The following is a 17,586-nucleotide window of genomic DNA, read 5'->3' on the forward strand; positions in this document are numbered from 1 at the left end:
ACACTCTTAGCTGAAGACAGAATGAGAAATGAGTCTCTATTGCGGACAGTTTTGTGCACAGATCAAGATTAGATAGACAATTGACAGGGCCCGATGCAAAAGGAAATGTGGGGCCCCTTGTTATAGAAGTATTAAGAATTTCAAGGTGGCAACAGCAAAGCATTAAACTAATCTTGGGACACTCTGAGCACTGCATCGTGGGTTACTGCACAGGTCACATGCCCATGAAACTGATTCTGACCCGGGATTCTCTAAAAATTGGGGTTCTCTAATGAAGAGGAGGAGGAAAACATACACTGAGGGACAACTCAAAGTCTATGCCTCATTATTTACTTTTTGAGACTCATACACATGAAGAAGAACTATCCAACTAGTCAGATAATACTGACTTTTTTCCCCAAGGTCGTTTATTTAAATTGCAGTTGGTTAAGATACTGTGTAATATAAGTTTCAGGTGTCGAATTCAGTGATTCCTCACTTACATACAATATCCAAAGCTCATCACAACAAGTGTACTCCTTAACCCGCTCCCCAACCCACATCCCCTCCAGTAACCCTCAGTTTGTTCTTTACAGTTAAGAGTCTGTTTTCTGGGTTGTCACTTCCTTTTTTCCCCTATGTTCATCTGTTTTATTTCTTAAATTCCATATATGAGTGAAATCATATGGTACTTGTCTTTCTCTGGCTGACTTATTTACTCTCTAGCTCCATCCATGTCACTGCAAATGGCAAGATTTCATTCTTTTTTGTGGCTGGTTAATATACCATCATATATATATGTATATACATATATATATACACATACATACATATATGTATATACATACACACATTTGTATGTATATATATGCTACATCTTTATTTTTCTTCAGTGGAGGCTCTTTCTTTTAATGTTTATTTATTAATTTTTGAGAAAGAGAAAAAGAGCACAAGCAGGGGAGGGGCGAGAGAGAGGAGGACACAGAATCTACCAAGCTGTCAGTACAGAGCCCGACACAGGGCTCCAACCCACCAACCATGAGCTCATGACTGGAGCGGAAGTCAGACGCTCAACCAACAGACCCACGCAAGCGCCCCCACATCTTCTTTATCCATGCATTAGTCGATGGCTATTTGGACTCTTTCCATAATTTGGCTATTGTTGATAATGCTGCTATACACATCAGGGTGCGTGTATCCCTTCAAATCAGTGCTTTTGTATCCTTTGGGTAAATACCTCATAGTTTAATGGCTGCATCGTTCTGTTACTAACTTTTTGAGTAACCTCCGTACCGTTTTCCTGAGTGGCTGCACAAGTTCGCATTCTCACCAACAGCATAAGAGGGTCCCACTTTCTCTGCACATGATATAGGTTTTATCCCCACTTTACTAACCGGGAAACAGAGAGAGTCAATAAGTTGCTTGATGTAACACAGCTACTAGGTGGTAGAGGGAAAATTTGAAGCCGGGCATGATTCCAAAGATCATGCTTTTCATTAATGCATTCCATTAGTTCCCAGCCTTCTCCATATCAAACTTTCAAGTCATATTGATAATAGAAAGGCAGCTCGTTTTGATGGATAGGGTATTGTAACAATGAAAATTCTGTCCTCTAAATTTATGGTTACGTCATGTCATTAAAGGGTATGCATTGGTAGTGACACAACTCTGAGTAGCAAAGAGGGGGAGCCATTGACAGCTGGTTTTGAATTTAGGAATATGAAGATCTCTCTCTCTCTCTCTCTCTCTCTCTCTCTCTAGTCTCTGTCTCTGTCTCTCTCTCTCACACACACACACACACACACACACACACACACACACACCACCCCTTGGTGAGATAGGATTACTTCTTGGGTGAACTAAAGAGAAACTGAGCAGTAATTATCTTCCTTTGAGGAACAGGAAACGACTGAGAAGAATAGGGGCTGAGGGAAAAATGGTCCTAACCAGAAATATACAACACGTCAGAGGGGCAGATTGTTTTCCTTCAGAAATGAAAAGTCGAATTCCCAAAGGAGGGAATGAGAGCATGGACCTCAGGGATTTGTTAGAAGATGGGGTTAAAGAGGAAAACTTTCAGGGGATTTGTTAGAAGATGGGGTTAAAGAGGAAAAAGTTCAGGGAAACTGAGAAGGGAAAGAGGTCCCAAGGATAGAAATTCTCACAGAGGCCACCCTCTTTGTGGAGGCCCCAGTCCGAAAAGCTTCACTTTTCCATATAAGGAACTCCTGAAGATGAATGGGTTCCAGTCTCTATTTCTCCTACTCCTTGCTAAGAGCTGCCTCCATAAGCAATTTTGTATATTTTATGTGGTTCTTCATTTGAGTGAGATTAGTAACACAGGGTAGTTCAAGAAGGGTCAGATTTCACCAACCCCCTAGTACCCAGGGACTCCAGTGGAGATGGACAGCATGTATTATACCCACATATAAACTCAATTTCTTTAATTCAGATCTTAAACTATGTATCCTTTATACCTTAGTTTCATCACTTAATATTAATTTATTATTTCTCATGTCAGAAAGCATTCTTTGAAAACATTATTTCTGTGGTTGCAAAACATTCATTTTAGGGATGCATCATAACTAATTAAACCATTCACTCCTTGGATATTTGGGCCAATCAAGTCCTGCTTTTTCCGGTTATAAAGAATGCTGCCGTGAACATCCGTACACATATATCTTTGATCATCATCTCTGATGACTTCCTTGTTTGCATTTCTAGATATCAGGTCACTAGGTCAAAGGAGATGATTTTTTCAAGTCTCTTGAAACAATCTGAAAGCAGTCCTCCCCAAAGACCTCACCCCTTCATGCTTCCAGTGGCAAAGCATGTGAGTACCGGTCACATAACACTTGCCAACATGCTGGCTGCGATATTTTGGGGGAAGAAAACGTTTTCCCCAAATAGCCAGGACACATGAACTGATAGAACTTAACCGTCTGCCAAGAAGAACTTTGAGAAGTTTGGTTTAAACATGGATAAGCTGATTGCCCTTGTCACAGATGGGGTCCCTGCAAAAGAGGGGGAAAACGGTTGTCAATACCTTATTTTCATCAGGAAAGAAGAGTTGTGCAAGCCCAGACTCCATGCCTCTTTCAGAAAAAGGGTGCATGGTATGAACTAGTTGTGCTGAGTCCTCTGTGGTTTAATGGAGGTACAGATCAAGACCTCCAACTTTACTCACGCTCACGCCCTTAACTGGTACTTATTTATGGCGTATTTGGAAGAAGACGAAGTAGGGTGTGGACACCTCGTTTATTTTAATGACATGAGATTGCTTCTTTAAATTTATTAAAGAAATAACATAAAAGATTCAAAGCTAAATGACTCAGAACTAAAGGACTCCATTTTGGTAGGTCCCCCAGCGTCATTAAGATTAGTCTTTCTTACTGATATGACAAATACTTAAACACAGTGAGACTTAAACTTTAGGAAACGAACCAAGGGAGCGACTGACTTCTTCAAGGAAGTGAAGACATTTAGATAGAACATGAGTCCTAGAACCTCATTCTCCAGTACTCAGAGGACTAACAAATTTTAGAATCATAAAGTCACATGGTAGAAATAGAGTGAGTGTTTCAGAAGAGATTCACAGATTATGATACCAAAGAACCTAAATATCCAGAATTGTTGTTGGAGTGCAAATTTCAGGATGTGCTCAAATTAATATACATCTCTTCTCTTAGTTTTAAGAGGAAGTGATTGATGTGTAAGTTAACTATGTCCAGTAAACGGTCATAGTATCCCTAAAATTCTGTATGCAAATATATAAATCTCAGAACTATCTGAAGATTTATGCCTATGTAATGAAATGCTTGGCCATGATTCTTTTTAATACAATATGTGAAAAGAAAGCTGACTATCATAAGTGATATAAGTCTGGAATTAGAACTGAGATGTTCTCTGATTTATAAACACAGCAGTTTTCAAAATAGTTCAGCCAGATAAAAATCTATATCCTCACTGAACTGATCAAAATAGGTCAATGACTAATAGTAGGCCTAAAACTGTATATTTCTTTCCTAATTAATCCATATGATTAATTTTTCCAAAACACTTTTATTACATGTTAATACATCTTAGTTAGAAAATCTTGAACAGCTTAAATGCTTCACTTCCCATCACTGTATTATAGAATGTGACATGTATAGGTAATATACTATGATAGGCACACGCTTTGGAGCGTGACAAGTCTAGCTACAAATCGTGGCCCCATCAACCCATACAGCTCTCTCCTAGGCCTTTAATGTCCAACATGACTTTGCTGGGCCTGACTTTCCAATCTCTCCTCCTCCCACATTCCTCCTCATTCACCAATGCTCCAGTCACACAGGCTCCTTGCTGTTCCTCAAACACCTCAAGCTTGTTCCCCTTTGCGTCTTTCACTGTTATCTGTTGCCTGTTCCCTGGCTTGGAGTTCTCTTCCCTCATATCTTCACATCATTTGCTCTCTCATCATTCAGGTCTCTATTCAAATGTCACCTTCACAGAGAAACCTTCTCTGAGAGCTCAATCAAAACAGCTCCCACATTCAAGCATGCATTGTCACATTATGCTTTGTTTTCTTCACCATCTACAATCATAAATTCTATTTAATTTTTTGCCTACGTATTGATTGGCAATCTTCCCCACCGTAAGCTCCATGGAAGTAGGAACCCGACCTGTTTTGTGCCCTGGTGTATCTCCAGCAGCTAGAACAGCTTCTGACACAGAGTGGATGTTTAATAAGTAGTTTTGAATGAATGGGTGAATAAATGAATAAACAAACAAAAGGTAAGAAAGCTCTGTGTACAGGTTTTGGGGTCCACAAAGGAAGTGTGCCTAATGTACACTTGCAATTAAAATGGAGGCATGATCGAAGGAGATTTCCTAGAGTCAGGTAAAATGTGAATTGAGTTTTGAAGGATAAGTAGGGAAGAGGGAAGAATCCTAGGTAAAGGACCCAGTAAGAGATGTAAAGAGCAGAGGGTAAGAAAGAACACAGCTTGAATGCTCAGGAAATGCAGGCAATCTGGGATGACTCGAGAGGAGGGGAACAAGGGGAACAAGAGAAAAATGGCTTCTGTGTGGTACAGGAATGGAGTATAGTCTCTGATGTCGTATAAATGATTTGAACCCCATAGGTGCTAAAAATATCCTCTGTCCAAAGGCCCCCAAGTGTGATCAAAATAATCTAGACTTTCTTTCCGGTAGTTTTCAGTGATACAAGAAGTTAAAAACATTTGTTGGGGGAGTTCTCTTCCTCAAAATTCTCTATAGATGCCTTGTCCACCCCCTCCCATGCCCACTCTCCAACTAAGATTTAGCAGGCACCTGGGCCCACTACCCCTCAGAACATCCAACAAGATCTGTAATCATAAACCAGCTTCTGATAGGATTAGAGACAGATTCTGTAAGGTAAGTGCATCTCACGTAGCTGTGTTTAAGGTTATCCAATAATTACTGTTGTTGCTCTACACGATCCAACTGACATTTTAAGTAGTAGACTCCCCCCCCCCCGCCCCAACACCTTTCGACGATAAACTGATTGCAAGAGACACAGTTTCATACATGGATATTTTCACAGCTCCTACAGATGTCAGTTTAGGAGTCACATGTCCTCTGGATTCAGAGGGAGAAAGAGTGCACGTTGCTTTGCAACAGGTAAAATGGTCCAAACAAAAAACCACATCCATACCCCAAGGAGTTTGCAATCCCAAAGCAAGAGTGGGCATGCTATGGAACACCGCAGAACAATACCCACACCATACAGGCAGATGGAGCGGCATATGTCCACCACAGCTGGAATGCTTTGTAAACCATCCCCCAAACCATTGCTGGTCTTTGAACACTTCCCCAGTTTAAACTACGAACACCATCTACTATCAGCCAACTCTGAAAAGCCAAATGAAACGTTTAAAAGCAGCCTTGAGTGAAGGTCATATTCCCCAAGGGTGCAGACCTGAAAAATAAAGCTCTCTGATGAGAAGTTAACCACTGCTTGCTCTCAGTGGTAACACGTTCTATATCCTTGTTGTGAGAGACAAACACAATTCATGGACTTTTCCTGATAAGATGCTACTAACCAACAGTTAAATAAAGATCTTAGATAAATGTCTTTTAAGGTCAAATAGGCAGGAATTATTCACTTAATCATTAATCATTAAATAATCATTAATATTTAATATCAATTAATTAATGTTAATTAATATTAATTAATGATAATCATTAATCATTAAAACCCTAGTGCTGTCAGTGCTCGCCTTGCTGCTAACCTTTGGGAACAATAGATAGATATGTAAGTAGACATTTAAACTAGAGTCAGAGCAATGTTTGATTCCCAGCAAGTCACTTCATCTTTCTGAACTCTACTCTTTCGAACTGCAAAATGGGAGTAAATAATGGTAGCTACTTCACTAGATGGTTTAAAGATTAAATGAAATACTATATATCAAGTCATTTCCTAAACTAGAAAGTAGTGTATAAATGTTGGAGCTTATTATGTAACATTTATTGTGTTCTCCTCAATCCCCATGGAAGCTCTTTGAATGACCCTACAAGCATTTTTATTTGTTAGTGTTTTTTAATCAATTTGTTTTTTAGAACAGTTTTAGATTTATAGAAAAATTGACAAGCTAGTATAAAGTGTTCCCTCATACCCCACACCCAGTTTCCTCTATTATTGACATCTTATATTAGTATGGTATATTTTACAATAAATGAACCAATATTGGTACATTATTCTTAACTAAAGTCCAGAGTTACTCAGATTTCCTTCGTTTTTCCAAATGTCCATTTTCTTTTCTAAGATATCATGCAAAATACCACAGTACATTTAGTTGACAGGTTTCCTTAGAATCCTCATGTTTGTGACATGTTCCCAAACGTTCCTTGTTTTTAATGACCTTGTCAATTTGGGAGAATAGTGCTCAAGTGTCTTGTTGGATGCCCTTTATTGCAATTTATCTGACGTTTTTCTTATGATTAGGCTGCAGTTATGGATTTCGGGGAGGAAGACCGAAGAGGTAAAGTGCCGTCTACATCATATCACATCAAGGGTATGTACTATCAATATGACTTACGACATTGATGTGGTTGATTGCAGCCCATTTGTCTGGGCCAAGAGGCCAGATATTTGTTGAAACATCATTGTGAATGTTTCAATGAGAATGTTCTTAGGTGAATTTACTATTGAAATCAGCGGGCATGGAGTCAAGCACACTGTTCTTCCCAACGTGGGTGGGCCCCATCTAATCAGTTGAAGGCCTGCATAAAGGAAAAGGCCAACCTCTCATAGGCCATGAGGCTCTCTCCGGCACACTACTCTTGGATTCCATCTGCAACACTGGCTCTTCCTAGTTCCATGGTAGACAGCTTTTGGATCCAAACTACAACTTTCTCTTGAGTCCTCAGCCAGCAAGGCTTCCCCTTCAAACGTTGGACTCACCAAACTTCCGTAACCACAAGGCACCTTTCCTTTGAAGAAAGGAATGCTGCCTTGAGAGAAAACAGCAGCATCTCAGCTCACTCACTCCATACAACGAACACAGAAGTGCACAGCTGAGCGATGCCCCATAAACGACATGGGAAAATCCAGGCACACAGCAAGGGTGTGTGTGTCGACAGTTATTAACCCTCGACTGCAGACGATGACCTACAGAATGAAGACTACCCTCTGCTTTCACAGCTTCTTTTTTTCTGTAAAGAGCTCCAGGATGGTGACATGGGAACATTGAAGTAAGACCCCTCCCCAGGGGCAGGATCCTTGGGCATGAAGATGGGGTGTTTGGTTAGGTTGGCCCACAGGGCAGTGACGGAAGTGCCCCTCAGGTTGACCTGGATGATTTTACTGTTTTTCCTTTTAATATTTTTATTACTTACTTATTTTTGAGATTGAGAGACAGAGCACAAGGGGGGAAGGGGCGCGGGGAGAGAGTCAGATTCCGAAGCAGGCTCCAGGCTCTGAGCTGTCAGCACAGAGCCAACACAGGGCTTGAACCCACGAACTGTGAGATCATGACCTGAGCCGAAGTCGGATGCTTAGCTGACTGAGCCACCCAGGTGCCCCTGGGTATGTTTTCATACATAGAATTGACACGTCTTGTTTAACTGACACTGCTTAGTGTTGCCCCTTTTGCTTCTGACCCCGAGGAGGGAAGTAAACCCAGATGGGCCAGCTGGGAGGAAGCAGCTGAGAGTCCTTGGTCATCTGATACTCACCCCAGTGCAGGGTGGGAGCATCACCGGAAGCCTGGCTGCCTGGCAATAATGTACAAGCCACACAGCTTGGGATCAATTTTACCCTAGTGCATGCTTTGGATACGTCATCTGTACCAAGGGTTGTGAGGGGTAATCATGTAATCCATAGAGTTTTGGGGATTGGAGATAGCACCTGACCCTTGGAATTGCCAACGTGTGATTCTGCTCTTGGTGCATCAGGAGAGCACCCGGACCCTCAGACTTGGAACAAGGAAGACCTTTAGAATTTGTGGGATCAGCAGACAGTGAAGGGGCTGGTCTGTGAAGCGGTGAGCTCCCTGCCCTGCCGTGACATTTCTTGCTGACTCAGCAGGCAGCAGCAAAGCTCCCCATGGTGGCCCACACAAGATCTCAGACAGTCCTCATCCCACAACGGCTGGGGGGAGAGCTCAGGCAGATGCAATTTCCTGCCCACCCATGCAGCTTCTGTGTGGTCCGTGGTCCCACCTCACTGGTCCCTTGGCTAAATTATTTCTCTAGGACCTGACAGAGGTAGGGTCTTCTGGTTTGGAGGAAAAGGTGTCATCCTGTCTGGATATTGAGAGTCTGAGATCAGGATGCCATGCTTGGGTCTGGGGAAATCTCACACAACGGAGAAAGAGAACACAAAAAAGCAAGCTGTTTCCTGGCTTTATAAAGCTGCTGCTCCCATGGGCTCTGCCCTAATCACCTCTCCAAGGCCCTGCCTCCTAATACCTTCCCACTGGGGGCTAGGGCTCCAACACAGGCGCTTGTGGGCAACGCAACTCGGTTCGTGGCAGAGGGGATCTCAGCTGGGCCCCGCCTGCAACTAAGGGTCTCACCTTAAGATGGCACCTGATGTCTCACTTGTCTCAGCCAATCTGAGCTTAGACGGGAGCACGCAAAAGAAACACTTCCCAAATCCCTTGTCCCTCAGAGTGCCCACGCATCCGTGCTGGCCACTCATGACCTGACAGAAGTGTCTCCATAGGACCCATATGAATGAGGAGGACGTGATGCAAACAAACAAAAATGGGCCAGAAGGACAGCCGGTGGTCACGTATGCAGTTACCTACTGGGAGTTCTTCCTCTCCCTGCACCCCAGCCCCAGAAGACCCACACCCATCTCCCCCCAGCTTCCACTCTTTCCCATGGTGACCACCTACGCTGAGAGCAGATGCAGGAGAGATCAGCGGAGATGTGCCTCCACCCTATCGGGTCTGAAGTGACCAAACGAAGAAGCAGAAAACTCCTCCCCCACCAATTTACCCAGCACACGCCTACCTCGTTTTATTGTGCTTTGCTTTTTTGAGCTTTGCAGGCACTGCATTCTGTGCAAATGGAGGGTTTTTAGTGACAGTGTGTAGGGCGAGTCTACTGGGGCCACTTTTCCAAGAGCATTTGCTGCCTCCAAGTCTCTGCTTTGCTAATTCTTGCCCAGTATTATATTCTTTTCATTATTATATCTGCTATGGTGATCTACAATCGGTGATTACCTATTGCTGAAAGCTCAGGTGATGCTTAGCATTTTTTTAAACATGAAAGTGTTTTTAAGGGGCACCTGGGTGGCTCAGGTGGTTAAGCACGCACTTCGGCTCAGGTCATGATCTCACGGCTCAAGGGTGGGAGCCCAGTGTTGGGCTCTGTGCTGACACGTCAGAGCCAGGAGCCTGCTTCGATTCTGTGTCTGCCTCTCTCTCTGTCCCTCCCCCACCCATGCTCCATCTCTCTCGTTCAAAAGAAAAATGACTACATTAAAAATGTTAAGGGGCGCCTGGGTGGCACAGTCGGTTAAGCGTCCGACTTCAGCCAGGTCACGATCTCGCAGTCCGTGAGTTCGAGCCCCGCGTCAGGCTCTGGGCTGATGGCTCGGAGCCTGGAGCCTGTTTCCGATTCTGTGTCTCCCTCTCTCTCTGCCCCTCCCCCGTTCATGCTCTGTCTCTCTCTGTCCCAAAAATAAATAAAAACGTTGAAAAAAAAATTAAAAAAAAAAATGTTAAAAACCATAAAGTGTTTTAATTATGGTATTTTTGTTATTTTTGTCAACATAATGCTATTGCACATGGCAGACTCCAGTCAAGTGATAACTTTCATTCCCACCAGGAATCCAAAGGATTCATTTGAGCTGCTTGGTAGTGGCATTCATTTTATTGCAGTGTTCTGGACCCAAACTCGCTACATCCACGCATTCCGGAAAATGCCTCTGGGAGATGCCTGTGGTTGTGCGGGATCAGGCATTGCAGCCAGATTTGGATGGAGGAAATGGCGCTGGGCTGTCCCTCCCTTGAGAGCCAAGGAATGACCATGGTTGGAAGGACCACACTGGCTCTTGGTGAACCTGTAAAGGAGGCGACATGTGTCATGTGCTGAACTCATCCCCCAAATCTGCCCCCTGGCTGAGCTGGAGTAATCCACCAGTTAAGATGCTGGACCACAAGTAAAAAAAAAAAGACTATGATTGTGTTTTAATTAAAATGCAATGCTAAGCTGTGAAAACAAGCTCTCCTATTTCATTTTCATGTCTTACTGTCCCTCAAGTTGCCAGGCCATACGTACTCTCTAAATCTGGGAATATAAAGGACCGCCTTTTCCTGCTGAGGACTGAGCCGCTGACCTTGCCACACCAGCATTCTTCTCAAAGCCAGAACAAACCATCCTAAAATCTGTGGAACCACGAAAGACCCAGAATAGCCAAGGTAATATTGGAGAAGAAAACCAAAGCAGGAGATATCACAACCCCAGACTTGAGCCTCTACTACGAAGCTGTAATCATCAAGACAGTATGATATTGGCACAAAAACAGACACATAGACCAACGGAATAGGACACAGACCCCAGAATTGGGCCCACAAATGTATGGACAACTAATCTTTGACAAAGCAGGAAAGAGTATCCAATGGAAAAAGGTCAGTCTCTTTAACAAATGGTGCTGGGAGAACTGGACAGCAACATGCAGAAGGATGAAACTAGACCACTTTCTTACAGCAGACACAAAAATAAACTCCAAAAGGATGAAGGACCTGAATGTGAGACAGGAAACCATCAAAACCCTAGAGGAAAAAGCAGGAAAAAACCTCTTTGTCCTCAGCTGAAACAATTTCTTACTTGACATATCTCCAAAGGCAAATTAAAAGCAAAAATGAACTATTGGGATCTCATCAAGATAAAAAGTTTCTGTACTGCAAAGGAAACAATCAACAAAACTAAAAGGCAACTGACGGCAGGGGAAAAGATATTTACAAATGACATATTGGATAAAAGGGTAGTGTCTAACATCTATAAAGAAGTCACCAAACTCCACACCCGAAAAACAAATAATCCAGCGAAGAAATGGGCAGAAGAAATGAATAGACACTTTTCCAAGGAAGACATCCAGATGTCCAACAGGCACATGAAAAGATGCTCAATGCCACTCATCATCAGGGAAATACAAATCAAAACTACCATGAGATGTCACCTCATGCCAGTCAGAGTGGCTAAAATGAACAAATCAGGAGCCTATAGATGCTGGCGAGGATGTGGAGAAATGGGAACCCTCTTGCACTGCTGGTGGGAATGCAAACTGGTGCAGCCACTCTGGAAATCAGCGTGGAGGTTCCTCAAAAAATTAAAAGTAGATCTACCCTATGACCCAGCAATAGCACTGCTAGGAATTTACCCAAGTGATACAGGAGTGCTAATGCATAGGGGCACTTGTACCCCAGTGTTTATAGCAGCACTGTCAACAATAGCCAAATTATGGAAAGAGCCTAAATGTCCATCAACTGATGAATGGCTAAAGAAGATGTGGTTTATATATACAATGGAATACTACTCAGAAATGAGAAAGAATGAAATCCGTCCATTTGCAGCAAAGTGGATGGAACTGGAGGGAATTGTGCTAAGTGAAATACGCCAGGCAGAGAAAGACAGATAGCATATGTTTTCACTCTTATGTGGATCTTGAGAAACTTAACAGAAGACCATGGGAGAGGGGAAGTGGAAAACAAAAAAAGTTACAGAGAAGGAGGGAGGCAAACCCTAAGAGACCGCTAAGGACTGAGAACATACTAAGGGTAGGCAGGGGTGAGGGAGAGGGGAAATTGGGTGATGGGCAGGGAAGAGGGAAATTTGGGGGATGAGCCCTGGTGTTATATGGAAACCAATTTGACCATAAGTTATATTTAAAAAAACAATACTTTGGGCGCGCCTGGGTGGCTCAGTTGGTTGAGCGTCAGGCTTCGGTTCAGATCATGGTCTCTCGGTGAGTGAGTTCGAGAGCCACGTCCGGCTCTGGGCTGACAGCTAGGAGCCTGGAGCCCGCTTTGGGTTCTGGGTCTCCCTCTGTCTGCCCCTCCGCTGCTTGCACTCTGTCTCTCGCATTGTCTCAAAAATAAATAAGCATTAAAATAATAATAATAGTAATTTGTATTATTAATTTAATAATTTTAATTTAAATTATGTAATTGATTAAGAATAATTAAATATTGTAATTACTTGATATTATTTTAATATGTAATTTAATACAACTATATCACAAATATTAATAAAATTAAAAAGTAAATAAAATAAACATTTTATACCAAAAAAATTATAAATCTTGGAATGGATCCCAGATCTGCGGAGCCACACCGGGTTGCAGTTCCCACCTCGTCCAGAGGCGGCGGTAAGTCCACCGCAGGACCCTGGCCAGAAGGCGGACCTTGGGGTCCTTGGTTTTCGATCTGGTCCGCCAGAGGGGTATAAAGGAGGAGGAGCAAGCGCGGCTTCAGCCATTCGTGGGTACAGTTGCGCCGGGCGTCTCAGGGGCGCCGTCTGGGCGGGAGCCGGGGCTTCGGAGTCGTCACGTCTCCAGGTACAGCCATCGGGTGGGGGTCTTCTCGGGGGTTTCAGGAGCCATCAGGACTCGGGGCTCTGCCCTGGGAGCCCTCGCGCGGGGGGTCTGCGACCTCAGGTTTCGCAGTTCCGCCCTGGGGTCCGTCGCGGGGGTGTCCCACCGGTCACTTCCCGGCACCGCCCGGCGGGGTGGGTGCACTCGAGGGGCCGTCAGAGCCCTCATGTCCCCTGGCTCCGCCCTGGGGGCCATCGCGGGGGTGTCCCAACTGTCACTTTCCGGCACCGCCCGGGTGGGGGTGCCCTCGAGGGGCCGTGGGAGCCACCTTGAGGGTGTCTGAGCCATCGCGTCTGCGGCACAGTCTTGGGGGCCCTCGCGGGGGTTCGCAGAGCCGTCAAGTCCTGCCGCACAGCCCTGGGGCCCTTGCGGAGGGCGCTAGGAGGACGCAGTGTCCCGCTGTGGGCATGCTCTCCAGGGTGGGCTCCTCGGCTCCCTGGAGGCGGGCGCCGTCAACCCCCCACCCCCCCAAACACCCCCACGGGCGTCTTCCAGAACCGCCCGCGCCTGCTGCTGATAGAACGAGCTCCTTGTGTGAAGACTGTGATTATCCGGGATGTGTTTGCAGGATGGTGAGTGTCAGGGGCCAGCATGCTTGGCCTTGGAAGCCTGACTCTGGATCCAGGTTGGAGAGTTCTTGCGTTCGCCAGGTGGGGGGGCCCTTCCGTTTCTGGGCGAGATCTTGAGGCTTATTGTGCTTAGGAGAAGCCAGAGCTGCCTTCTCACCCCCCAACCCCTCCCCCGCCCTCGGGATTGTGCTCAGGACACTTGTGCCCCAGGCCCCCCTGGGGAGCCAATGCGCAGGTCAGGGCCAGGTCATCCTGGGGGAACCGGTCTGGGTCACTTCAGCGGGTGATTGCGGGGTTTTAGGACCCGAAAGATTTCCCATTGGAAAACAGTTTCGAACTGGGTTTATCCACCAAAGGTGGGAGCCTTACTGCATGGACCCTGAAGCAGGGGGGCCCAGACCAGGTGGATCTGGGCCTGGTGGGCTGTGAGGCCGGCAGGTGGAGAGATGACCCTCATCTGTGCGGCGTCGCGGCCGGAGCCACCATCAGAGACGCTGCGCGACGCCCGGAAAAGCAAAATTGAGTCTGAGAGACAAGTAAAACTCAAAGGCTGTTTTTTTCCTTCGCCATCTTCCGTTGCAAAGTCAGAATTTTGAGCACTCTAAGTTGCTAAGTTTGTGTTCTGTATGTAGGAGCAAAGAGATTTTTTCAAATTTATTTCTTTCGAGAGAAGGTGTCCAAAGGAGAGCGGCAGAGACACAGAATACCATGCAGGGTCTGTTATGTGGTTGCAGAGTCCAAGGTGGGGCTTGAACTCACCGACTCTGAGGTCAGGACCTGAGCCAGATCTGGAGTTAGGTGCTTAACAGACTGAGCCCCACAGGCGCCCCACAGAGACTTCTCTTGAAGGCAATGCATAAATCCAACCACCTGCAAGGCGCGAGTGAGGAATTTGTCACTGTGTCTGTGATCTCTAGTCTATGTGTGAGGGACGGGGTTGGGAGGGTGCGCAGGTGAACCCAAGTGCGGTTGGATGAGCACATGGCAACCATTTTATTTGCGAAAGAGAAAAATCGAGGATGAGCCAATTAATGCGCTTGGAGATCAGCGCCATGATAAGTCTTGCCTTCCGGCCTCCGAGTGTCCTGGTTCGAGTGAAGTAAGTCAAGGCATTGGGTTGGCGAGTCGTTAATGTGCTAGTGAACCAAAGTCATGACTGAGAACTTACCGCAGACCCTGGGAGAGGGACCGAAGAGGAGTTCCAGGTTCCAGACAGACAAGGCCTGGGCTATCCTGGACTGCACTGCAAACAAGTTGCTTTCTCTAGGTCCAAGGTGTAGGTTCTTCAAACAGGAAGTGAGATCCGGGGCTCCAGGCATGGGGTTTGTTGGTCCATCGAAGCAAAGATTCAGTTGTTCCCACTGCCAGCGAGCTGGAGGGGAGGTGAAGGCAGCTGCTGGCCAACCACGGAGCTGGGGGAAGTCTGGGCCTGTCTCTGGATGCATCCGTCCTTCACCAGGCGTGTGAGAGAAAAGGGAGTCAGGGTGACTTCTGTCTCTTCTGGGACATCTTGGCCATGTCTCTGGCCTGAAACCCTGGCCATGTCCCTGGTTACCAATGGCTCCTGTTGGGCCCCATCTAAGGAGTTGAAGGTCTGCATAAAAGAAAAGGTCAGCCTGTCAGAGTGTGGCTCTAGGGTGTGGGCAAGCATCTCAGAGAGGCCCAGGTCTGGGCTCATGATGCACATCTGCAACACTGGCTCTTCCTAGTTCCATGGTAGACCGCCTTTGGATTCGAACTGCACCTTTCTCTTGAGTCCTCGGCCAGCAAGCCTTCCCCTTCAAACTTTGGATTCACCAAATTTCCACAAACCCAAGGGCCTATTCCTTTAAAGGGATCTCTCCGATAGATGATAGATAGATAGATAGATAGATAGATAGATAGATAATAGATAGATTGTAGGCCCATCCAGCCTTGCACTGGTCATGAAGAACTCTGGCTTCCTCTCTGAAGAAATCTCAGTTGGCTATGAGCACCAGTTCTGTTCTTGGCCCGCAGGTGGGGCATGGCACCCCTAGAGGCCAGATCTATGGCTAGGGTGAGGTTTAGTTCCTGGGAGGGGACCAGGGATGAACCAACAGCATTGCAAGCTCTCCCTTGAGGTGGAGGGCTCCTGATAGGGCACGGGTGAGCATTCGGGGCTGGCTTCAAGGGCTGGCTAACTGTGTGCCAGGCAGATGTTTGGCCTCTGGATCTCATTCTCCAGACACAAGTTCTGTTAATAAAAAATATATAAAAAAATTAAAAAAATTAAACCTTCAAAAAAATAAAAAAAAAATAAGAAATGACCTCCATGCAGGGGAAGGGCTTCTCCCCATGTGACCTGTGGACCCCTTGGATCTCACTGTGTGCTCCTGGGGATTCGCCTTGCTTCCTCACCAGAGAACCACCTGGTATTGAGCTCCAGAATTTCTGACTTTGCACTCCCCTGTTGATAGAGCCCTAATGGTATTGAAACTGTCTCCCTTATCACTGTCAGTGGTTTTGGGGAACAGATTTCTTGTTCAGTCCTTTGTGACTGTTTCCACTCTTTCTCTCTCTGTCCAGCTACTTTGGCGGGGAGTGCTTTTCCTGTACTCTCCCATTGTACCACACTATCCCCCCCAACCCTTCTCTGTCCTCTCGCTGCAAAAACAGCTCCCTACCCTCCATGGCTTCTGTCTCCCAGTTCCCCTCTCCAGAGCACGTACCTGCTGAATTCTGTGACTCAAGTTATACAGATTGTTAATGTCAATCCTCAGATCAATTTCCTAGGTATGCAAAATGGTTCGGAGTTGATGTAGCTGCATTTCAGAAGCTGAGAACATCCATGCTGTTCAGCCATCTCGGCCCCCTTTGAAACTATCCCTCAGTGGGGATTTATCTGATGTGTTCCCTCATAATTAGAAAGGGGTATGGGTTTGAGGAAATACAGAGATAAAGTGTCATTCTTCTCACATATCAAGGGAGCGTGCTATCAAGGTGGTATCACTGTTTATAGTGACCATAATCACCTGGCTGAGTTCATGCTTGTCGGTGTCTCTACTGTGAACTGACTCTTTTCCTCACATTTCCATACTGTATTCTTTGGAAGGAAGCTACTATCTGCAGCCCATGTTCAAGGCTCCTGAAAACAGAGTATTTACCTAAATTATTTAAAATTCTCCTACGTGGAGAGTTGTCTCTTTTCTCCCATTTATTTATTTATTTAGTCATTTATTTATATCGGTATGGAGTTCTAGATATTTATCTTGTACTTGGGTTAAATCCAATACTAATTACTGATTTTTTCCCCCTCCGATTGTTTAAGCTTTGTCTAGTGCAAGCTCTTTCAATTGTGTCTTGTATACCTGTGACCTGTCCCCATCCTTTTACAAGCTCTTCTTTATTTGTAGCACTATAAGATGTTCTTGTATATTCCCTGCCACAGCCCTGGGATCAGGCATTTCTCCTAGGATGCTTGCTTCCTTTTATTGGAGAATGGAATTAGAAACCAAGATATGGGTGATAAGTGTGCTCCTTTCTACTCGTGTATTATTGTTTCTTGGCTCTACCCAATGACAGTGCAGAAAATATATCTATAGCTATCACTCTGTATATATACCCATGTCTGTCTATCTATCTATCTATCTATCTATCTATCTATCTATCTATCTATCTATCTGTTTATCTATCTAATCTATCTTTCTATCTATTTATGTATATGTATTCCCCCCTCTATATCTAGTATATCTGGGTGTATAAACATGAGGGTGTCAGGGGCTCTGAGACAAAGCAAGTAATGTCAACAAATTTCCTCGTTTTTGTTTTTCTGAGAAAGCCTTTATTTTTCTTTCACTTAAAAGTGTTTTTTAAAGTTTATTTATTTTGAGAGAGAGAGAGCAAGAACTGGCCAGGGACAGAGAGAGAGAGAGAGAGAGAGAGAGAGAGGGAGAGAATGAATATCCCAAAGCGGGCTCCATGCTGACAGCAGAGAGCCCATTGCAG

At 45.1% G+C, this 17,586-nt stretch overlaps 1 protein-coding gene across 1 annotated transcript in view; it reads left to right on the forward strand.

Annotated features, from left to right (window-relative positions):
- The window catches only part of LOC113594727 (uncharacterized), a 69,871-nt gene that overhangs the window by 6,115 nt on the left and 46,170 nt on the right, over window positions 1-17,586 (forward strand). The window contains exons 2-3 of the mRNA XM_053208223.1: window positions 12,777-13,015; window positions 13,547-13,623. Of these exons, the coding sequence (XP_053064198.1) occupies window positions 12,777-13,015; window positions 13,547-13,623 (316 nt within the window). The remainder of the gene's footprint in view (window positions 1-12,776; window positions 13,016-13,546; window positions 13,624-17,586) is intronic.

This window comes from Acinonyx jubatus, chromosome F2 (assembly GCF_027475565.1).
Source record: "Acinonyx jubatus isolate Ajub_Pintada_27869175 chromosome F2, VMU_Ajub_asm_v1.0, whole genome shotgun sequence".
NCBI lineage: Eukaryota > Metazoa > Chordata > Mammalia > Carnivora > Felidae > Acinonyx > Acinonyx jubatus.